Source organism: Schistocerca cancellata, chromosome 2 (genome assembly GCF_023864275.1).
Source record: "Schistocerca cancellata isolate TAMUIC-IGC-003103 chromosome 2, iqSchCanc2.1, whole genome shotgun sequence".
Lineage (NCBI taxonomy): Eukaryota > Metazoa > Arthropoda > Insecta > Orthoptera > Acrididae > Schistocerca > Schistocerca cancellata.
Window position 1 is genome coordinate 73,449,777 of NC_064627.1, and position 25,367 is coordinate 73,475,143.

General features: G+C 41.0%; 1 protein-coding gene across 3 annotated transcripts in view; it reads right to left on the reverse strand.

Moving 5' to 3' along the window:
• Nucleotides 1-25,367, reverse strand: part of LOC126161343 (fibronectin type 3 and ankyrin repeat domains protein 1-like) — a 109,520-nt gene that overhangs the window by 37,744 nt on the left and 46,409 nt on the right. For all 3 annotated transcript variants that reach the window (XR_007534899.1, XM_049917108.1, XM_049917107.1), the window contains exon 3: nt 3,684-4,163. Coding sequence is in view for 2 of the 3 variants with exons in the window: in XM_049917108.1 (XP_049773065.1) it covers nt 3,684-4,163 (480 nt within the window). In the remaining variant the exon portion in view is untranslated. The remainder of the gene's footprint in view (nt 1-3,683; nt 4,164-25,367) is intronic.

The following is a 25,367-nucleotide window of genomic DNA, read 5'->3' on the forward strand; positions in this document are numbered from 1 at the left end:
GGGTCAGGAGTTTCAGTTCCTCTGTACGTGCCTTGTATATCATTTTGACTTCACCATGTGGGATATGCTTTGTCATTTTTATCTCCTGGATCTTCCGTTTTTCAAGGAAGACATTGCAGTCCCTACTCTAGACAGGGTGACCCCCAAAGCAGTTAATACACTTTGGAGGAGATGAACAACCAACTCCTTCATGAGTGGTCTTGCCATATTTTCCACAGGTGACTTCTCCCTTAAAACAAAGAGAAGTGTGCCAAAAGTGCAGGAATTTAAAACAGTGCATTGGACTGGGGTGAAAGAAATCTGCTTTAACATGCTCTGGAAGTTCTAGGCTGTTGAAAGACAGTATCAATGAGTCTGATTTTATTAGATTGTCATCCACTGTTTTCATCATGTTTTTCACATTAATGCCGTCTTGGGTCAACTCAGTTTTCAGTTCTTCTCTGGAAATATCATCAAGATCCCTGCAAGTCACAACATCTTTGCTGCTGTTCAAGGCATATCAGTTTCTATTGCATATTCCCTAAGGCATCTAGTTTTTTGAAGGTTGATTGCTTTCTGAGAATTAGAAGTTTCCACTAACAGTGTACCACTGTGCAAGTGCTTAATTAAGTTTAAAGAGCTACAGATTCCCTCTAAATATATAAAGGGAGAAACCTTCTCAAAACTATCTTCTTTTGTTTGGCTATTAAAACCACATTCTGGTCAGCAGCATGTGTTCTGTTGCTGTACTTGTCAGCAGTCTGAATAATACCTGAATTAAGAGGACTGGCTGCACAATCCCTCTTCTTTGATTGGGTGTTGCTACCTAACAGTGGCCCGCCCATTCCGCTAGGAGGAGGAAGAGAAAATTTCGAAGGGTCTATCCCACAAGCAGCTGGAGAAATAAAAGTCCTCCTAGACAGAGCCCCAAATGCCTACAACTGATGTGCGGCAGGTTCTCCAAACAATGCCCACTAGTGACTGTTCCACCTCAACAGTCACGCATCTCATTAGTGCGCAGTACACCTTGAGACTAAGGTGGTGCTTTTTTTATGTTTTTATCAAACTCGTGATCTGACAGTCAAGCCAGGAACATTCCATCGCCACATTGCACAGAGGCCATTGAAGCATGCCCATGGCTTACAGTGACAGAGGACTGGAGACATTCACCTGTCCCCAGCTCAGGAACCCCGGGTCACCAAAGCTCGTATCCAGCAAACAAATGCTGAGCCCCCCCCCTGATGGCTTCTTTCTTTTCAATTGTCCATGATTCACTACTATATGACACTACACTCAGGGCAAGGTATTCAGTAAATCATTACCTCAGGTTCATTGGAATTCACCTAGATATCAGTAATGGCTTCACCTTTTCAAACGTTCTCTTTCCAATAGGTATCCTCCACCTCCTCATTTCTTCTATACAGCTTCCACTCCACATCATTAGACTTCTGTGATACAGAAAAGGCTTCACTTGTTTATTTAGGAGTATGTTATCTGGAGATTCATTCTTGCTTATTCTCATCAGCTTTGTCTTTCATATATTTATCTTCATTCCATACTCCTTGCCCCTTCTTGCAATACTCTTTCAACGTCTTCTGTAACTGCTGATTCCATCAACCCTGCTTGATTATCTGCGTGTTGTATAGTTTTTATCCTTTCTCCTCCAATTAAAATGCCTCTATGGTCTTACGTATCAGTTCTTCTAAAAGTGTAGAATAGCTTCTGTGACAGTGTGTATCCTTGCCTTACACCCCTTCCAATGCCCATCCCTTCTGTCTCCTCATTCCCTACTCTAGTTGTCACTTTCTGCTTTGTATTAATCACATTATCTTTTCAGTTTATATCCACAGCTTTTAAAATTCTCAGCAGTATCCTTACAAATTATCAGTAAATATATAATTAACAAAACTTAATCATAAATTGTAATAAAAATAACATCTTTCTATTTTTAATCACTAATCACATAAAATTTAATTAAATATTTGATAGACATGCAAACGCCTTATTGTGAAATGACAGAGTTGTTAACATAAATAATCCCATTCAATATCTATAAATAATAAAATATTTGATTCTTTGAACTTTTTGTACAAAATTTTAATTTATTGTGAAGACTCACATCTCGTGCACTAATTTTCAAAAGCCATTTTTTCAAATTTCTTGGAAAACTGTGTTGTGCTGCTTTATGAAATGAATGCCTGGATACTAACATTCAACGCAGAAAGAAAGTAAGGAGGCAGAGCTGTGCGTAATGTCCCCCTCATGGATGTAGTTAATGTACAATTATAAGGGTTAGTCAGTTTACACTACAGCCATGTAGATCACACATTACTACGCCGGTGCACTTGAGAGGTAACTGCACCCTACTGACTGGTCTGACACCTGTGACAAATGAGTACTAGGCTGCTGTCTTATTGAAGTGCACTTCTGGAGACTATCAGCAAGATGTCAAGATGGAGATGGAGATGAATGTATATCTGTGTAAGTCCACTCTCCCACGTGATGTGTTTGTGCTTGAGGCGATGGTTGAATTTTGTGATGTCACAGTGTCGAATTTTATGTTCAAAACTCTTTGGTGGGAAACAATACAGCAAATCAGATTTTTGCTTCATCAAGAGGAATGTGGTCAATGGTACAGAAGATCATATCCTACCTCACAGGCAGAACTTGGTTGATGCCATATTGGATTTTGTCATTTTAATTAAAAGCCAATATTTGTTGGATTTTATATTATAACTTATGTCCTATGTGTATATGATGTGTCAAAGCACCTGGACACTCACAAAAATGCAGCATTACTGGTGCAATTTGTTGTAATAAAAGACAGGAAATGTCACATTGGTAGTTGAAGAATGTTAATGGCACATTGAAAATACCATATGTTATAATGAAATTTCAATTGACAATGTTATGGCAATTAAAGCCTTCAGGAGATTGTAATATACAACATAGGCTGCATGTTCCAGAAGTTCAACATTGTGTAACAGACAGAGGTACCCAATGTGTAGTTGGTTCATGTGTTACTACAGCCAAATACTTGTTATTCATTTTCACAAAGGTTCTAGGGCTTTTCTGTGCTGTCTCTCAGGAGAGCATTTGTTTGATTTTGGGAACACACCAGTAATCATGGTCAATGAACTGCAACACAGCTTTTTATGTCCCCGCCTGATTTGATCACAATTGAGTATTTATTCATTCATCAGAAAACTCTATATTCTTTTTTTGTGTGTGTGTGTGTGTGTGTGTGGGGGGGGGGGGGAGGGGGGGGGGGGGTGCATGCGTGCGCACGCGCCAGAGTATAGAAAATGTAACACTAATATATCTGAAAATAAATGATTATGTGGTTTAAGTTTTATCTGCACGAGAGCTTTCACTACTTGCAATGGCATATTTTGCACTTTCTTGTCTTATATTTCACGTTCTAAAAATTCAGCTACTGAAAAGGACCAGTGATATAGTCAAAATGACGTTATGGTTTTAATAAAAAGCGAAAATGATGAAAGAGCTTTTATCTTATTTGAACAATATTTGCATCACACTATTTGTAATGGTGCAACAGTGCACATAAAGATCTGCTAGATACGTAGTTTTTATGCTTACATACTCCGATAATACACTTCTGTGACTCAAGTGTAGGAGCACTTATCAGATTGACTGGATATCATAAAATACAAAGAAAAGTGTGTGTACAGCCGGAGAGTTACCTGAGTAGGGGCAACAGCTGCTCCCTGTCCTTCTCCCTGACCATGTCTACAGGCATCCTCCCTCCATAGTCCTTGATGCCCCGGTCTGCACTCGCTGCCAGCAGCACTGTCACCATCCCCACGTGGCCACCTAAGGCCGCCAAGTGTAGTGACGTCCTCCCATCCCCGTCGCAGATGTCGGGGTCAGCACCGGAAATCAGCAACATCTTCGCCACTGCCTTGTGGCCCCACTCTGCAGCCCTGTGCAATGGCGTCTGCCGCCACCAGCTGTCGACAGCCTCCACGTTGGCCCCGGCTTGCAGCAGATACCTGGCGGCCTCCTTATTTCCCCGTTGTGCCGCCCAGTGCAGGGCTGTGTTCCCCTTCCTGTCCCGCACCGTGATCTTTGCTCCGGCTGCCAACAGTTCTTGCACGTACTTCACCCTCCCACGCTTCACAGCTAGGATCAGTTCTCCTGTTGCATTCCTTTTAGGCACCTCCCTGCACAAAGCATAACAGTTTTTCCCATTACCGTGGACACACACACACACACACACACACACACACACACACACACACAGAAGAAACATTTTCCTTCCAAGTGATTGACACCACTGAGCAACTACAGAAAGAAAAATTTTTGTAGTTTTCTCATACACAGTTCTGTACTTCAAACACCACACTAATTATACTACATACTAGGATTTGCATTTCAAAGAAATCAAGCAATTTAGGTAGAAACAATGTCATGTATGTTCTCTATATAAGGGATGATACTAAGCAAATTAATAAGAGATGGAACATATCCTCATCTTACATGAAACAGGTCATGATGTTTGCACGAGCAACAAAGGAAGCATGCCAGATTTAAAAGAATGAAAAATCTACAAGACTGGCAATGTTTTACGGATGCTCAAAAATTAGTGCAGACTTCAATATGAGATGCTTGTAATGGTTTCCACAACTAACTTCCAATTTGTAATCTGGTAGAAAATCAAGAGACATACTGATCACATGTAAAGTGTACCCTAGCCAAGGCAGAATCTACACCTGCTTTGCATGATAGCAACGCTAGTTTTACCAACAACTGGATTATATACACAGAGTTACTGAGCAATGTTTACGAAAATTCCTTCACCAAAGAACACGAAGGAAATATTCCAGCTGCATCAAGAACAACTGGTGAACTGAGTATACCCTCAGCCATCAGTGTAGAAAAGTAACTATTTCTTCCAGTCCAGATCATATTCTAGTTAGTTTCTTTCAGAGTGTGATGATGAAATAGCTTCGCTGTTAGCAATTGTATACAATAGCTTATTCAACAAAAGGTCCATATGCAAAGAAGGGTAATTTGCACAGCTCAGACCGATATACAAGAAAGGATATAGAAGTAACCCCTTGAATTAAACATCCATACCACTAATATCTATTGGCAGTAGGATTTTGGAATGTATACTTTGTTCCAGCATTACAAAGTGTCTTGAGGAAAATGATTTACTGACACATAACCGGCACACATTCAGAAAATATTGTTCTCAGAAACACAACTAGTCTCTTTAGTCACAAAAGTGGCTTCTGATCAAATTGTGTGTCTATGCAGTAGCATCTCTGCAACTGGACTCATGATTTCTTGTCAGAAAAGTCACTGTTTGTTGTAAATGACAGGAAGTCCTCTAGTAAAGCTGAAGCAATATTTGGAGGTCCCCTAAGAAGGGAATGATTTAGGAGACAATCTCAGCAGCCTTCCTAGACTGCTTGCATATGATGCCATTGTTAACTGTCTTGTAAAGTCACACATAATCAAAACAAATTGCAAAATATTTAGACAATACACGTGCTTGATGTGAAAAGTGGCAGTTGACTGTGAATAATATCTATATCTACACACATACCGGTACTTCAAAGTCACAACATGGAGCACCTTGTGTAACAACTAGCCATTCCCTTTCCTGTTCCACTTGCAAATGGATTGAGGGAAATGTATCCATATGAGCCCTAGTTCCTCTATCTTCTCTTCACAGTCCTCACATGAGATGCACACTGACAGCAGCAGAATCGCTCGTCAGCCTCAAATGTTGGTTCTCTAAATTTTCTCAATAGTGTTTCACAAAAAGAACATTGTCTTCCCTCTAAGAATACCCATTTGATTTCATATAGCAGTTCTGTAACACTTGCGTGTCTATCGAACCAGCCGTTAACAAATCTAGCAACATACCTACAGGTGGCTTTGATGTCTTCCATTAATTCAATCTTGGTGTCAATCCCAAATACTTGAGCAGAACTCAAGACTGGGTCACACTTGTGCTGTGTAGACAGTCTACTTTACAGATCTACACTTTCCATCTCCATACTACAGACCTAGTATGCCCATTCCATTTCATATTGCTCTGTAATATTACACCTAGGTTCTTCACTGATATGACTGTGTCAAGCAACACACCACTAACACTGTATCTTGACATCAGAGGATTGTTTTTCCTACTCACCTGCTTTACCTTACATTTCTACTTTTAGAGTAATCTGCCATTCATCTTATCAACATGAAAATCTAAGTCATCCTGCACCCTCTTATGGGTACATTAATTACTTCATGCAGTTTACAGAAAGCATTTTTATTTTAATAGAAAGGTATAAAATAGTTTACTGAAAGTAGTGTCTTTCAGAAGTTATGACCTTTTCCCACTTAATGGGTAACAAATGCATTCTGCAATTAAAAAAAAAATAATAATAAATAAATAAGAAAAACAGTTCTTTTGATGAGATCCACTCACTGAGCCAGTTTTTGAGACTCTTGAAAGATTTGAACTCTTGTTCAGAAAGGCCATGCTGTATGTTCTGAAACAAATGGTAATTGGAAGGGGCAATGTATGGTGGATATGTTGGTCAGGTTAAGACATCCGATTTAAGTTACTTGGTTTCCTTCACTCAGTTTGCAACATGTGGTTTGTCACTGTCATGAAGTAGAATGACTGTCATGTGTCTGTGCATATTGTAGGTATTTGTCTGTAAGTGCACGATTCAAATTGAATATGTTCATCATTTAACCTGGATGCAGCAGCTCATGGCACACCCTACCCACCAGGACACATTTGGTCCCTCACCTAAAAATTGTTGTCTTCGAATCATCAAAACAACTCCCTGCACATTATTTCCAACAAAGCATGTTCTCCATACACTTCCACTAGCAAACAATGACATTGCACAGTAGATTTCTTGAATGAACACAGAGGAGTAACACTTTCGAAAATGCTGTTTTGAAGGCATCTTCATCTTCAAGGCACTAAATAGTTATGTTCTTTTTGTTTCACTCTAAAGGATTTCTACTGATAAATATATTTTGTATCACAGTCCCCAATGCTGCACTATTTGAACTACTGCCCTCTCTTCATCAATTGTGAAAATTAATTCCAGCTCCCAAAACAGTCGTCACTCAGTAACGAAACTTTCCCATACACTACAGCATCATTAGCAAACCATTGAAGACTGCTGTTCAACCTATTCATCAGATTGTTTATGTACACAGAGAACAATAGCACTCCTAAAACATCTCCCTAGGACAGGTCGGCAACACGTCGATCGCAATCTACTGGTAGATCGCGAGTGCTTATTTGGTAGATCGCGTGAGTAATGATAGTGCTAAAGAAAAATTGTTGAATAAAATCGTCAATTGTTTTCTGTAGCAGTAAAAATGCATGCTCGTTCAACACAAGTTGTTTTGTTTGTTAATAACAGCGTAGAACTTGTACCAAGATCTACCTTGAACCTCTAAAATTGTTTGCTGCATTAGTTAAATCAGCTGCCACCTGCGCGCCACTCGTTGATGCACTGTTTCACACAACTTTGTGAAATGTGTTCGATACATGTCAGGAGATGGTGGTGAGTTTTGTGCTGTGTACTACCAACTTCTGCGATGTAATAGAGCATGAAAAGGACATAGGTAGAACTTTTTTGGGCCGTCAGTACTCAGCACTGAGCATGCATAGTTGCATATCTTCTTGACACTTTTCGATAACATACGAGTAGTGCAGCACCTTCATGCATAATGAGTTGTGTATAAGAAAAAATGTAAAATTTATCACTTTCATTCTGAAAGGGAACACGAATTTTTCGTAACAGAATGAAATGGCACATGTTTTTGTTTATTGTGTGATGCTAAGACTGCATTTGTGAAAAAGACACACATTGAGAGAAATTTCTAAACTGTGCGCCCACATGTTAACACCGAGTTTCCTGTAAACTCCGAACTGAGAAAAGAAAAAAATCAAGAAACTTAAAAATCAATTAGGTGTTCAACAAAGCATGTTCATGAAACCACTAGACAAAAGTGTTGCTGCCACTTTTGCTTCTTATTGTGTTTCGAATGTACTGGCGAAAAGGAAGAAACCCTCCGAAGATGGTGAATTCGTAAAAGAAGCATTTCGAGAAACTGCTGACAAGCCTGAAATAGTTGCTGCCATCGAATCCCTTCAACTTTTATCAAGAACAGCCACAAGGTGAGTTGAAAATATGTCTAATGATGTTTTCTCTCAACTGAAAATAGATTTGGATGACTGCTGTTATTTTTCAATGCAATTAGATGAGTCTATTGATGCAACAGGTACTGCTCAGTAGCCAGTTTTTGTAAGGATGGTTTTTAATATCTTTACTGTCAAGGAAGAACTTTTGAAAGTAATTTCTTTGAAAGGCCATACAAGAGGAGAAGATATAATTTTTGCCATGAAGCAACTCATTCTATCGGAGAAAATACCTGTCCACAAGCTTGTAAGCATTACCACAGATGGAGCCCCAGCCTTGAGAGGTTCTAAAAGTGGTTTTATTCCTCTGTGCCGAAGACATGAAAGTTTTCCACCGTTTTTAACTTATCACTGTATTTTACACCAGCAGTCTCTGTGTGGAAAGATTTTAAAATTGTATGAAGGTATGAATACTGTTGTAAAGATAATCAACAAAATTAGGTCTCACTCTCTTCAAAGAAGACTTTTCAAAGATTTGGCAAATGAACTAGAACTACAGTATGGAAATTTACCGCTCCACACTGAAGTGCATTGGCTCAGCAAGGTAAAAGTGCTGCAACGTTTCCACAAGCTTTTACCAGCTATCAAACTGTTTTTGCAAGAACAAGATGAGAATAGTCTGTCAGCTTGTATTGAAGATCCTCTTGGACTTATGAATTTTGCTTTCTTAACTTACATTACAGAAAAGCTTAATGAGCTGAATTTGAAATTTAAAGACAATGACAGAGATATTGCTGATATGATCTCTGAAGTAAATTATTTTACTGAAAAATTGTTTTTGTGGGAGTGCTGCCTTAAGAGAGATGACTTAAGACATTTTACAGCTCTGAAGACAGAAATAGAAGAAATTGAGATACCTTACAATAGTGAATGCCATGCAATAATGATCTCCAATTTGAGGGATGATTTCAGTGATCAGTTTTCAGACTTCAAAAAGATTTCAGTGGTAATCCAGTTTGTATCTTTCCCTTGGGCTAACATTGAGCTATTGAATATATCTTCTTCCATTGCAAAAGTTTTTGACACAGATAAGGCAGCTCTTGAACTTGAAATAATATATTAAAAAAAAGATTTGTTTCTCAAAAGTGTTGCAGAACCCAAAACCTGTTGGCCTCTAATTCCTCAGGAGAAATATCTTAGTTAATGTTGCTCTTAGAATAGAGGCCTTGATTGCTTCTACCTACCTGTGTGAATCACTGTTTTCAAATATGAACTTTATTTAAAATAAACACACAACAAGGTTGACTGATGAACATCTGGACCAGTGTATTTGACTAAGTGTAACAAGTTATACACCAAATATCAAGGACACTGTTGACAAAACAGCTACTCAGATTTCAGATTAAATGTAAAATAATTATTGTGTTATTAATGTAAGAATATACTTGAGAATATTATGAAATAAAATTATTATGTGAAGATTTCAAACTTTTATTTTAAATAGTTGTTTTACAGTACCGGTACCCAAAAATTAAAAATGTAGTAATTGAATTTTTAAAAGTATATCACTTTGATATGTTGGTACGGAATAGTAGATCGTGAAGGCTTTGTGGTTGCCTACACCTGCCCTAGGACACTCCCGACAATACCCTAGTCTCTGATGAACACTCATCATCCAGGACTGGGTTCTATTACCTGAGAAGTCTTCAAGCCACTCATATACCTGAGAACCTAATCCATATGCCTGTACCTGTATCAATAGCCTGCAGTGCGGCACTGGGTTAAATGCTTTCTGGCAATCTAGAAATATGGCATGTACCTGTTCAACAGCTTGCAGGATATTGTGTGAGAAACGGGAAAGTTGAATCTCACAAGAGTGATTTTTTCTAAATCTGTGTTGATTTGTGGACAGAAGCCTTCCTATCTCAAGGAAATTTAATATATTTGAATCAAAATATGCTAAAGAATTCTGCAGCAAACTGATTTTAAGGACATTCATCTGTAATTTTGTGGGTCTGTTTTTTTTTACCCTTACCTCCTCCATATGGGAGTAACTGACAAGTGATTGAACAGGAGTCTTCGACCTGCTTAGTTATTTTACATAGGACCAGAATGTTCTCAGGTTTTTAGCAGTCTATTTTTTTTATAGATGCACAAATTTCTATTAATTTTTGCCCGTCGACATATTTCTATTAATTTTTGCCCATCGACATTTCTGATTCTTTTTTTGAACAGAGTGTGCAACAATCTCTGTTTCTTCGGCATTTTCTGAATTTTGTTATTAAACTACAGTTGATCTTCGCCAATCCTAATCCACCTACTTGGCACCTACTTCTCCACAGAGTGTGATTTACAATTAGTTTAAATTTCACCCATAATTCTTCTATGTCCATCATGTTGGGACTAAATGATGCCTACTCACTGTTTAAGTAGGATGCTAACAACTGCTTTACCTGCTCTTTCCAGTGTAGAGACTCTCCGAACCTGTTTGATGGACTTATCAGCATTACTAAACATTGTCACTATGATGACAACTACACAGTCTGTCCATTACACCTGCATTGAATTCAGAGACATCCTAATCTCTGTAGGATAAAGTTGCCACCAAATAGTATTGCGTTATAGAGGTACTTCTGTGTTAGCTAATTTCAAAGCCAGATTCAATTTTGACCTCAATAAATTCAAGATTTTTATTAACTGCAGTGAACACTCCTGCACCTATGGTATCTACCATATTTTCAGTACACTTTTCAAGTCTCATTAAGTACTTTGGAGCTCTCTACTTTAGCTTTCATCCAGCTCTTGGTTCTGAGAGACAGAAGTGAGGTCCTCCATACAAGTACTAAAACAGTTCCATTAAATTTTGGTTAGATGATAGGATGTTGATTCAACTAGATATCTAGTGGTTACAATTACAAGCACATCAAATTGGAATCATCACATAGAAAGTGTTGTTGGGAAAGCAAACCAAAGAATGTCTTTTATTGGTAGCACACTTGGAAGGTGCAAAAAATCTACTAAAGAGATTGTCTGCAGTATGCTTGTTCATACTCTTCTAGAATACTGTTCTATAGCATGGGATCATAACCAGCTAGGATAGACATGGGGCATCAAAGAGTTCAAGGAAGAGTAGCTCATTTTGTAATATCGCAAAATTGACAAGTGTGTGTCACAGACATGGTAAGGAAGTTGATGTGGTAATCACAACAACAAATGCCTTTTTTTTGCACAATATATTTTTGTAAATTTTGCTCTCTCACTTTCTCTTCCGAACACGAAAATTTATTTTGCTGACAGCCAAAAGTCCATACAGCGAAATGACCATTGTAATAATATAAAAAAGATCACAGCTCACATAAAAAGATATTGGTGTATTTTTCTCATGTGTTATAGGGCTGATAAATAGTCAAAGTGGTTGTATGAATCTCTGCTAAACACTTTAGTATTGATTGCAGAGTAATCATGTAGATGTAGATATAGATGTAAATATTACGCAACAGTATTCTTATTCAGTTATTGTATTTGAATATTCTGTCTTTGTGAGAAGGTCTGCCATGGCTCACTTAAGGAGGATATTCATCTTGATTTTATGGCCTAACAAAAATGTTGTTTATGATCCCACAATATTTCTGCTCACACTGGTAGTGATGGTTTCAAGAGGATTATAATTGACACCAATCAAGATCTCATCAACTTTGTGCAGCATAGTACAATTGTGTGACATATCTCAAGTTAATGTCGGAACTGTGCTCAGAAAAAGATCCTGATTAAGAGGGACCAGAGATACATTTCACAGCTTGTGAATCAAAATTGCTACCAAACCTGACAGGAAGAGTTACAGGAAGTGAATGAAGGTCCACCACACCCTGTTAGTGAGAGAACATTGCGATGGGAACTGCATGCAATGAACATTTGGAGTCAAGTCATCTTTAAGACACCACTGTTCACACAGGCACATAAGTACGACAACAGCTATAGCTCACTGGGCTGGAAGAATATATGCCTAGTTTTTTTAACTCTCCCCCACCCTATTACATAGTCACTGGCCTGCAGAATCACCTGACTTGAAACCCATAGGAAATCTGTGGGACATATTGGAACAGTGAGTAAAACACTGACATCAGCATCCCTGTAATTCGATGGAACTGCCTGACCAAATCCTCTGAGTGGCTCAACTTGGATGCAACACACCTGCACAACCTTGTAGACTCACTTCCTAAATGAATCACGGCAGTTATCAAGTCCAGGGATGGGATTACACAGTATTAAATGATGCTTGTAATGATTTCTCAAGCAGTGACTAATTTTTTATCTGGTGAACGTATGATAGAATGGATGAGATGTCGTTGTCAGGGGCAATTAAAAGTCAGGCATAAATAGACTATGTCTGTGTGTATTTCAGATATGGGCTACAATGGGACCTCCAAGAAGAATGTACAGTAGACCCTCGACTATTCAGCTTGTGATTATCTGACCCACATGACCAGCCTACTTAATTAATATCACAATAATACTTCTCTGTGATAAAATGGGGATTAACTTATTGTACGTACTGTACTTTAGGAAAACTTTAGCAAGTGGGTGCTGTCTACAATGCAGTGTGGCCTGTCCAAATGTTTTATGCATCTTTTGTGCTTCTCGCACATCTGGAGTCACAATTACAATGTACATAATGTATTGTTAACATTGATTAAATTACCAGATTCAAGATTCAAAAAATTATACTTTGAAGTCCTCTTCGAATGTTCATGAACAACAATGAACATATGGCACAGAGCAGCTCTGCTGGCCATCATGTGTCCTCTGTTTCTTCAGTTGCATATCAGACGTCCAAAGTGCTTGTGTTTTTAAATTGTTGTTTGGTGCAGTCCTTTGTGTTTTAATTAAAGAGTCCAAAATGGGTAATAAACAAAAAATGTTGTAATGACTATGGATTAGAAACTGTGTGTTGCAATGGGACTGGTGGCAGCTACATCTACAGCTTTGGAGTTAGGGGTAGCGATAGTACAGTTGGAGACTGGAAGAAAAAACAAGCAGCATTTGAAATGTGGGGTGCCTACAAAGCTAGTAGAAACAAAATAAAAGAAAGGAAAATAATTTTGAAGTGGTTGTTGTTATTGTTGTTGTGGTCTTCAGTCCTGAGACTGGTTTGATGCAGCTCTCCATGCTACTCTATCCTGTGCAAGCTTCTTCACCTCCCAGTACCTACCGCAATCTACATCCTTCTGAATTTGCTTAGTGTATTCATCTCTTGGTCTCCCTCTACGATTTTTACCCTCCACGCTGCCCTCCAATACTAAATTGGTGATCCCTTGATGCCTCAGAACATGTCCTACCAACCGATCCCTTCTTCTAGTCAAGTTGTGCCACAAACTTCTCTTCTCCCCAATCCTATTCAATACTTCCTCATTAGTTATGTGATCTATCCATCTAATCTTCAGCATTCTTCTGTAGCACCACATTTCAAAAGCTGCTATTCTCTTCTTGTGCAAACTATTTATCGCCCATGTTTCACTTCCATACATGGCTACACTTCATACAAATACTTTCAAAAATGACTTCCTGACACTTAAATCTATACTCGATGTTAACAAATTTCTCTTCTTCAGAAACGCTTTCCTTGCCATTGCCAGTCTACATTTTATATCCTCTCTACTTCGACCATCATCAGTTATTTTGCTCCCCAAATAGCAGAACTCCTTTGCTACTTTAAGTGTCTCATTTCCTAATTTAATTCCCTCAGCATCACCCGACTTAATTCGACTACATTCCATTATCCTCGTTTTGCTTTTGTTGATGTTCATCTTATATCCTCCTTTCAAGACACTATCCATTCTCTTCAACTGCTCTTCCAAGTCCTTTGCTGTCTCTGACAGAATTACAATGACATCGGTGAACCTCAAAGTTTTTATTTCTTCTTCATGGATTCTAATACCTACTACGAATTTTTCTTTTGTTTCCTTCACTGCTTGCACAATATACAGATTGAATAACATCGGGGATAGGCTACAACCCTGTCTCACTCCCTTCGCAACCGCTGCTTCCCTTTCATGCCCCTCGACTCTTATAACTGCCATCTGGTTTCTGTACAAATTGTAAATAGCCTTTCGCTGCCTGTATTTTACCCCTGCCACCTTCAGAATTTGAAAGAGAGTATTCCAGTCAACATTGTCAAAAGATTTCTCTAAGTCTACAAATGCTAGAAACGTAGGTTTGCCCTTCCTTAATCTAAGATAAGTCGTAGGGTCAGTATTGCCTCACGTGTTCCAGTATTTCTACGGAATCCAAACTGATCTTCCCCGAGGTCGGCTTCTACTAGTTTTTCCATTCGTCTGCAAAGAATTCGCATTAGTATTTTGCAGCTGTGACTTATTAAACTGATAGTTCAGTAATTTTCACATCTGTCAACACCTGCTTTCTTTGGGATTGGAATTATTATATTCTTCTTGAAGTCTGAGGGTATTTCTCCTGTTTCATACATCTTGATCACCAGATGGTAGAGTTTTGTCAGGACTGGCTCTTCCAAGGCCGTCAGTAGTTCTAATGGAATGTTGTCTACTCCGGGGGCCTTGTTTCGACTCAGGTCTTTCAGTGCTCTGTCAAATTCTTCACGCAGTATCATATCTCCCATTTCATCTTCATCTACATCCTCTTCCATTCCCATAATATTGTCCTCAAGTACATCGCCCTTGTGTAGACCATCTATATACTCCTTCCCCCTTTCTGCTTTCCCTTCTTTGCTTAGAACTGGGTTTCCATCTGAGCTCTTGATGTTCATGCAAGTGGTTCTCTTTTCTCCAAAGGTCTCTTTAATTTTCCTGTAGGCAGCATCTATCTTACCCCTGGTGATACTCGCTTCTACATCCTTACATCTGTCCTCTAGCCATTCCTGCTTAGCAGTTTTGCACTTCCTGTCGATCTCATTTTTGAGACGTTTGTATTCCTTTTTGCCTGCTTCATTTACTGCATTTTTGTATTTTCTCCTTTCATCAATTAAATTCAACATATCTTCTGTTACCCAAGGATTTCTATTGGCCCTCGTCTTTTTACCTACTTGATCCTCTGCTGCCTTCACTACTTCATCCCTCAGAGCTACCCATTCTTCTTCTACTGTATTTCTTTCCCCCATTCCTTTCAATTGGTCCATTATGTAAGCATAAATAAATTGAGGAAGCTTTATTTTTGTGGCATGAACATTTAATGGATGGCTCATTACAGGGCCAACACTGCGGGAAAAAGCATGGCAATAACAGTGGAAAACAGATGGAAAAGATTCAGAATTTACTGCCGGTGATGGATGGTTGGACTGGTGAGAAAAAAAAGAATTCAGTATTCGTCAGATAACCACTAGTGGAGCAGCTTCGTCTGCTGACTAAGAGGCTCTGCCACTGTTTAAAGACCATCTTTTGCAGTTAACTGATGTGGAGAGAATTTCTGGTGAACAGTTGGCCAATCGTGATGAGAGTGGTTGAACTTACAAGATGCTCCCTATGAAGATGCTTGCTTCAAAAAAGGAACTGTGATTCCTGCATACAGGAAAATAAATTACTTACCACACTGGCTTGCAGTAATGAAACTGGCAACTACAAGCATACGCTTACATTAATAGGGAAATCATGATAACTTAGATCTTTCAAAAACCTGAAAAATCAGGAATAACTGCTCCTACATTACACTCATCAAAAGAAAACATGAATGAATTCAGAAACCTGACTACAAAATGAATTTGTACCAGCTGCAGAGAAATACACTGAAGAGCCAAAGAAACTGGTACACCTGTCTAATATCATGCAGGGCCCCTGCGAGCATGGAGAAGTACTGCAACACAATGTGGCATCAAATCTACTGATGTCTGAAGTAGTGCTGGAGGTAACTGACACCATGAATCCTGCACGGGTGTTCATAAACCCATAAGTGTATGAGGGGTTCGAGATCGCTTCTGAACAGCATGTTGCTGGCATCCCAGAAATGCTCAATATGTTCAGCGGAAGTGTTGAAACTCAGAAGAGTGTTCCTGGAGCCACTCTGCAGCAATTCTGATGTGTGGGATGTCGCATTGTCCTGCTGGAATTGCCCAAGTCTGTTGGAATGCACAATGGACATGAATGGAGGCAGGTGATCAGACAGGATGCTTATGTATGTTTCACCAGTTAGACATGTATCTAGACATATCAAGGGTTCCATATCACTCCAACTGCACCCCCCCCCCCCCCCCCACACACACACACCATTACAGAGCCTCCACCAGCTTGAGCAGTCCCCTGCTGACATGCAGAAACCATGGATTCATGTCTCCGTATCCATACATGTCAATCCAATTTCAAACAAGGCTCGTCTGACCAGTCAACATGTTTCCAGTCGTCAACAATCCAAAGTCTGTGTTGACGGGCCAATGCAAGGTGTAAAGCTTTGTGTCGTGCAGCCATCAAGGGTACACTAGCGGGCCTTCAGCTCCAAAAGCCAATATTGATGATGTTTTGCTGACACTTGATGGCCCAGCATTGAAATCTGCAGCTATTTGAGGAAGGGTTGCACTTTGTCACACTGAATGATTGTCTTTAGTCTTCGTTCATCCCATTCTTGCAGGATCTTTTCCAGGCCACAGCAATGTCAGAGATTTAATGTTTTACTGGATTTCTTATATTCACAGTACACTTGTGAAATGGTCATATGGGAAAATCTCCACTTCATCATTACCTCAGAGATGTTGTGTCCCATCGCTCATTGGCAGACTATAACACCATATTCAGACTTACTTAAATCTTGATAACCTGCCATTGAAGCAGAAGTAACCAATGTAACAACTGTGCCAGACACTTGTTGTCTTATATAGGTGTTGCCAACCACAGCACCGTATTCTGCCTGTTTACATATCTCTGTATTTGAATATGCATGCCAATCCCAGTTTCTTTGGCACTTCGATGTATATGGAAGACAACAATTAACTCAGGAAAGTTCTGCTGCTTCTTGATAAACTCGCACATGGAGGTATCAAAGCATTATTTTTACCACCAAATGTGACTGCTTTTTGTCAGCTGATGGACCAGGGCAGCCTTGACATGTAAACTGATGTCTGTGATTAATAGTAATGAAGACTGTGTAACCATTCTGGAAAGGACAGACTTGCTAGTTGTTATATGGTGATGGGCCAGAATGGGAAGAGATTCTGAACTTATCACTTGTAAGGTCTTGGAAGAATATTTTAGACCATGAAGGTGGACATTTTCACTTTGAATCCACTTGTAAAACTCAAGTTACAGGTGGAAGTAACGATATCATTGCACTGCTCAAAAATGTACAGGGTTATGAGGATGTCAGGACGTCACAGAGTAGATGGCAAATGGTGAAGCTTATGAACTAACTGACTATGATATTGTGGAAATGGTGACTTAGGGAGAAATAACACAAGAGGTGGAAACAAATTTAGATGACATGAGAAATATCATGCCACATTCAGAAGGGTGCGAGATGAATGACGCAGTGCTGAAGCACATTAGTGAGCAGAGAGAAGCAGCAGCTGGTATCATCTGTTTGGATAAGTGGAGCAATACTGCAGCACGGAAGAGGGCTAAAGGACATAACAGTCACCCATCCAAACATTTTTAAAACAAAAATACATATATTTCATATTTTTTGCTTAGACCAGGCCTTTCATAAGTGTGCAAGCATACACGCAACATACATACATACATACATACAACAATTTTTGAAAGGCACAATATGAACATAACATACACTTACAGCATGTATCACTGTATGTAAGTAGTCAGAAAACGTTAATAAAACTGTGATTTAGTATAAGGTGAATGGCACAGCTGGGGTCAGAAAAGAGAATTTATAGAACTACTGCCTATCCATGCCTGTCACACAGACAACAAGGACAGGTGGACAAAAGTTGAAAGATGTTAGAAAGGAACACCAATGTTACATGGATGAAAGCTGAACAGTAGAGATGAGGGCAGATGTAAGTCACAATACAGGCAGAGGTAAAATATAAGAGTAACAGCAGCATATGGCATAGGCCATCTCCCATATAGGAGAGCTAAAACGAGAGAGACAAACAGGCGTAAGGCTTAAAGATGCCTGCCCTGGTGCATGACCAACACACAAGTGAGTGCAATTCAGAAAAGGTGTCTCTCTGAAGGCAGACGTGAGAGGCAATGACGTGGTCGTTCTCCCATGCCTCTTAATTGGCTATTCAAATAAGGCTTGACTATGCTGTGTCTTAGTGTGGGCTCTTCTTCTCACAGACATTGGTCCATTCATTAAGCACGCACATAGGGGCATGTGTAAAACTGGCTGCAACCACCACATACTGAATGGAAGATTTTAATGAGGTAGAAAGACAATAAAAACAGATGTGCCAACTTTCAAAAGTGAAAAATCAGGAGAATTTTAGCGGTGTACTATTGTGGATTACAACACATCCCTGCCGATTAAAGTTGCAATAATTTAATAACTGTAACAATTCAATTACATTTGCTTTATTATTTACGTGTAAATACTAAATAATGGACATACCTGAGCCTTCGGACTGTATAATTTATCATTCAACATGCTGAACAATATGAATGATGAGCTCTGCAGGTTTCTTTGGATTCACACATTCCAATGAAGCACTCTCGAGAGAACTACAGTTCGAAATTATGATCCGAGGAAACAAATTAACGTATACTAGATTTCTGTTTTGACATTAGCACAGTTTGTGCATGAATAAATCACTGTTAAATGATCACACGTTTTCATTTCATAATGCAACCCATATTTGCAAGGTATCTTATATCCGTAAGACATCTTTCCCAAATTTAAATCAATTTTATACAGGATGTACATTTTAGGCTTAGCAAATAATCTGAATGGTTTATCAGTCTGAATTTGTCTGATTATGGTAGTTACTTATTCAGCACACCCGTAGCTGACTTAGCCTTCTTCAAAAACTCTGAACTAAATTTCTGCTCAAAGCACTTGCCTTTTTGAACTGATTTTAAAATTAAAAATTTGTCCAAAGACGTTTCTGAAAGCATGGACTTGAACTGAGTTTTGGTCTTTGTAACTGTGCCACAAATTCTCTCACATTCCGCATTACTATGTGGAATTGACAAAATAGCCAGCATCACCTTTGCAAGTTTATCATACTGAAGAACCTCATCAGCCAATTTCTTCTGACCTACCAACGCCCACTGAACATCAATTCTCTCTTGGTTTCTTCCAGCTGAAAGTTACAGAACTGAGAGTGAAGAATATCAACTTCTGTATTTAAGTGTTCACAATGGTCTTGTAGCAGTGATGCCAACCCTCGCGCACTGTTTCCCCCTATATTGCACTTCAAATTCCCCTAAATAATTTATCACACCGTCGGGTAAGCAAGCGGGGTAGTGGGGCGGTAAAAGGGAGTCAAGAATGAAATTGTCGAGTGGAGGGGCGGTGAGGGGAGGGTAGTAACCCTAAATGTTTTTCCCCCTAAAACATTTCTCTCTCTAACTTCCCCCTAGGGATCTTAATTCCCCATATATTTAGGGGGAAATCCCCTAACTTGGCAACACTGCCTTTTACACACAACAATGCTAATCACTTCGCTTGGAACAACTATCGACTACTCCTTGTCCATGATAACTTTACAATTGTGCTGGTGCTACCAGAAGCAGAGGAAATTGGCACTAGCTGAAAGATATTCATTTGTCTCTGAATGCTGCCAACGATAAATTCCTTACTTCCTTGTAGATATGAAGTGCAAGCTACGCCTACTGCCACTCCCGACAGCCACCGCACTAATCTACCAAGTTAACATAGACATGTAGCAGCCATACCTTGTCATCCACCAATATATCGAAGGTGCAGGATTTTCAAATAGTAAGGAAAGTATTGAAACTGGTCTGAAAATCGGGAGATCGGTCTTCACTGTCGGGAGATCGGGAGGAAGAAGGAAAAACTGGGAGTCTCCCACTTAAATTGGGAGAGTTGGCACGTCTGTAAAAATTATTAACTTCTTTGGTCCACGCTGCGACTAATAAAGGGGTTGTACAACCCTACCCCCTTTCGTAAAGGTGCAGCAGAGTTTGATAACATTTCAGATTTATGTATATTAAAATAGCAGAAATAAAGGGCAGTTCTTATTTACATTTGAAAACCCCTGAAGTGACTTACATGACACTGAGACTAGTCATTTAATATACGACACCTGGGACTACAAGAATTGGAAAATATTGCTAAAGTGGAAGACAAATGTTCTACTTGTGACATCATCAGATGACGTACCTCACACATGTGCAGCATTTGGGCTTATCAGTCCTACCTTTGTTGGTAGGGGGCAGTGCTCTGTTTTCATTCTTGCGTTATCCGATGGTATACGGTAGTGCTAGCAGCAATGGTTTACATTTAACAACCTTGCACACATGCATCTGTGTTATGGTGCTGCCAATTCCAACACTCTTGCTGGAAGACTTATTTATGCAGATCATTTCCCACAGCACATTTTACCTTCTCATGTATTGTTTGCTAATAAGGACCATTGATTGTACAAAACAGTAACTCTGTGCACAAGTAAACACTGAAAGCAAAACATGTATTGAGGGAAGGGAACAAAGCGACCAGACAGGCTGTTTTCTGACATCAAGGTTACCGTAATTATCAGACAAGATCTCATGTACTACATTATTTCTACTTTGCTGCAATCTGTTTTGTGGGTTTTTATGTGAATGCTTAAAAGTATACTTTGTAAATATGCACAGGAGCTTAAAATCTTGTTCTTCCTTCAAGTGTTTAACGTACATGTCACTAAAGATTTTCCACTCATACTGTACTTGAAGATGTTCCCATTGCATGTGGATGTTTATAATTAATTTCAGCCTTCCACGTCTCAGATGTGCCAGTAATTTCTGGTCTTGCCCCTGCATGGGAGACCAAGTGGAGGTAGCTGCTTTGGTGAGAGTACAGCAGGACCCCAAAACGAGTATACAAGTTGGCATCTGAAGTGCAGATACAGGTTATCAGTGAGAACACAATGTGATCACCTCTGGTTCACACAACCACTAATTTGGTCAGTGACCATAACATTTCTGATGTGTAAAGCGTGTAGCTGTGTACCATCTTCAGCATTTCCTTGAAGTTATCTTTCAACAAAAAAACGCTTATTGCTTGTGCTGCCCCGACCTACCTCGACACAGAGGGTGTTCGACTGTTGCCCTGGCCAGCAAGTTCTCTGGATCTCACAGCCACTGAATGTGTGTAGTCAAGGGCTGCTGTCAGATTGGTTAACCACCACTAACCAGTCACTACAGCTGATCAACCCTGGCATCTAGCTGAAGCAGCATGGACAAGTGATGCTAGGATAGTTTCCTTGAAAGGTTACAGCCAATTTCCCTCCCCAACCCAAGTCTGCAGTCTGTCTAATATGGTTCCATAAAAGCTTTGAAGAAACAAAGATTACTACTTTACAATCAGTTGACAATGTTAGAGGTGAGTGACCACGAGTTCAAAATGGAACAGGAAGGGGAAGGAAACTGGTCACGTTTCTTCAAAGGAAGCATCCCAGCATTTGCCTCACAATTTACAGTACATGCAGGCTACTTAAAAAAGACCTCACAGCAATTTGAAAGTCAGTCCAGGATGCGATAACAGCATCTCACCATTGCACTACCTCCCCCTGTGTCAACCTTTAGAGTTATGTGGAAAAAGCATGGCACACGTGCCTCGTGTATTGACCACTGTCCCTCAGCAGCGAACACACGCTTCAAGCGGGTCACACAGTTCTTGTCTTCTCCACTTCTTTTTACCAAGTGATGGTACAGTGAAAAATATCTATTTACATTTCTGAGATTCATGTGCAGTGTTTCTATACTGCGCTGCAATACAAACACATTAACCCACATGAGACATTAATGTATTATCACAATACAATCCTTAACTGTCATAAACTCATTTTTGTGTGATATTTTGGGGGAGTCAGAGAGGATGGTGAGTTTCATTTCATCATTTGGAACATAGCTCAATTTGAAAAACAATTTCTTGAGTTTACAGTAAAGTGTCAAATGTTATGAAAGGACAACAATACACAGCTATTATCAGAGTCATGACAAAAGTATGCATTGTGCATTTAAATGTCATCTTCTAGAGTAAACCAGTGACAGAAACTCAAGGGAGAGGGAGACGGAGAGGGAGACGGAGAGGGAGACGGAGAGGGAGACGGAGAGGGAGACGGAGAGGGAGACGGAGAGGGAGACGGAGAGGGAGACGGAGAGGGAGACGGAGAGGTTGGTTTGTTTGTGCGATTGAAGGGACCAGACAACAAGGGCTATTGGTCCCTTTTTCCACGATCATGAAACACCCACGAAGAATAAAAATAAACAACAGAGATGACGGGAGACGGCACAGAACATGAAAGACAGACAAAGACCAGAAAAGAAGAATTAAAAGCACACAGAGGGCTGAAGTGGTTGGCCAACCATGGAAACAAAAAAACGAAAAGCCAGCCACCAAGAGAGACACTAAAAACTCCAATCTAAAACTGTAGGCCAAAGGCCAGACTAACACAAAAGAGAGACAAGCCCTCAGATCAAGCGATAAAAGCCCCCTGCACGAATAAAACTCAAAACTAAGCCTGCCATGGCAGAGTCATCTGTTAAAAGGGCAGGGAGCGTATGTATCAGGCAGTGCAAACGTCTGCCTGAGCACAGTTAAAAGCGGACAGTTCAACAAAATGCAGACCACTGTCAATGCTGACCCGCAGTGACATACAGATGGGTCCTCGCGGCACAATAATTAACTGTGCATCATCCAGGTGTGGCCAATGCGCAGCCGGCAGAGTACAACAGAGTCCTTGAGAGATGCCCGCAAGGAGGCGCACCACACACCGATAGTCTCTTTGACGATGCGAAGTTTGTTGTGTGAAGGCAGGGTGCGCCATTCATCACCCCACGCACCAAGCACCTTCTGCTGCAAAACTGACCTGACATCACACTCCTAAAGCCCAATCTCTAAGGCCAGGGCACTGACAGCCTGTTTGGCCGGAGTGTCAACCTGTTTATTACACAGGGTCCACACAAAGACCACAGAGTGGCCGCAACGGACAAGAGTATGGAGGGACTCCTGGATAGCCAACACCAGATGAGAATGAGGAAAACTCTGGTCGGTAGCTCGTAAACCGCTCAGGGAGTCACTACAGATAACGAAGGATGCACCTGAGCACGGGCGGATATACTATGGGGCGAGGGAGATGGCTACCAGCACAGCAGTGAAAACACAGGAGCCAGCTGGCAAAGAGCATTGTTCAGAATGATCCCCTAGAGTAATAGCATAACCGACTCAACCAGCAACCATCGAACCGCCGTGAAATGCGACAAGGATGGAAAGAAAGCATTGGCGGAGGGCCTCAGGAGGGACTGAGACCTTCGGGTCCTGTGCCAAAGGCACGGCGGGGCACACACCACGGGGGTATATGTAGAGGGGCCTGAAAAAGAGGTGGAAGAGGGAAAAACTCAAGCCCAGAGAGAAGAACCCGGACGCAAACTGCAATCGTGCACCCTGACCAGGACTGCCGTTCTGGAAGATGGACGACTGAGTTGGGGAACAGGAGACGGTAACTGGGATGGCCAGGAAAGCTACAAACATGTGCAGCATAAGCGGCCAGTAGGAGTCAGCACCGGATCCGCAATGGAGGGACACCAGCCTCCACAAGTATGCTGTTGTTCCAATTGTGATCCTGCAGTGAAGGACAGAGTCAAGCAATCACAACACAGAAGGTGATGCCAAACCGTAAGCCAGGCTCCCATAGTCTAGACAGGATTGAATCAATGCCTGATACAGTCTTAGAAGGGTAGACCGATCGGCACCCCAGCTGGTGTGACTCAAGCAATGAAGAGCATTAAGATGCCACCAGCAAGTTTATTTAAGCTGCCGAATATGAGGGAGCCAAGTCAACTGGGTATCAAAAAGCAATCCCAAAAAACGCTGTGTCCCCACCACAGCAAGAGATTCGCCATCGCGATAAAGCCGTAGCTCAGGGTGAACAGTGCGATGCCGGCAGAAATGCATAACGCAGATCTTGGTGGCCAAAAACTGGAAGCCATGCACTACAGCCCAAGACTGTGCCTTGTGGATAGTGCCCTGCAGCTGACATTTGGCAACTGCAATGCCAGTGGAGCTACAGTATAGGCAGAAGTCATCAGCATACAAGGAAGCTATACAGATGTACCCACAGCTGCAGCGAGCCCATTGATAGCAACTAAAATGAGGAAGACACTCAACACAGATTCTTGTGGGATCCCATTCTCCTGGACTCAGGAGGAACTATGGGAGAGCCCAACTTGCATGCGGAAGGAACGAAGCAACAGAAAATTTTTAATAAAAATTGGGAGCGGGCCTCTAAGACCCCACCCATGAAGCGTTGTGAGGCTGTGATGTCGCCATGTCGTATCATACGCCTTCTGCATGCCAAAAAAGATGGCAACCAGATGCTGACGACAGGCAAAGGCCGTACGGATGGCAGACTCCAAGCAGACCTGGTTATAGGTGGCAGAGCGGCCCTTACGGAACCCACCCTGAGACGGAGCCAGAAGGCCCCAAGACTCAAGTAGCCTACTCAACCTCCGGCTCACCATGCATTCGAGCACTTGCAAAGAATGTTGGTGAGGCTAATGGGGCAGTAGTTGTGCACCTCCAGTGGGTTCTGGCCAGGTTTCAACACGGGGATTATGATGCTTTCCCACCATTGTGATGGGAATTCACCCTCAACCCAGATACAGTTGAAAAGGACTGGGAGGTATCGTTGGCAGGTCACCGAGAGGTGTTTGAGCATCTGATAGTGGATGCGATCTGGCCCGGCAGCCATATTAGGGCAAGCGGCTAGGGCACTTTGGAATCCCCACTCACTGAACGGAGCATTGTATGATGCAGGGTGGTGCATGTGGAATTAAAGGCTCCGACATTCCAACCGCTCTTTCAGGGAGCAGAAGGCCAGCAGGTACCTCATAGAAGCAGAACTCTGAGCATAATGCTTCGCTACGTGGTTTGCAATTGTGTCGAAGTCAGTACAGACTGCACCATTCACGGAAAGCCCAGGTATGCTGATGGGGTCCAATAGCCATGGAGTCTTCTATTCTTGGCCCAAACCTGTGATGGAGAGGTACGGAGGCCAACGGTGGAGACAAACCTTGCCCAAGCACTCCTGCTTGTGTTGACGAATGAGGCGGCAGACTCGCACGTGGAGCCATTTAAAGGCGATGAGGAGTTCCAATGAAGGGTGCCACTTATGATG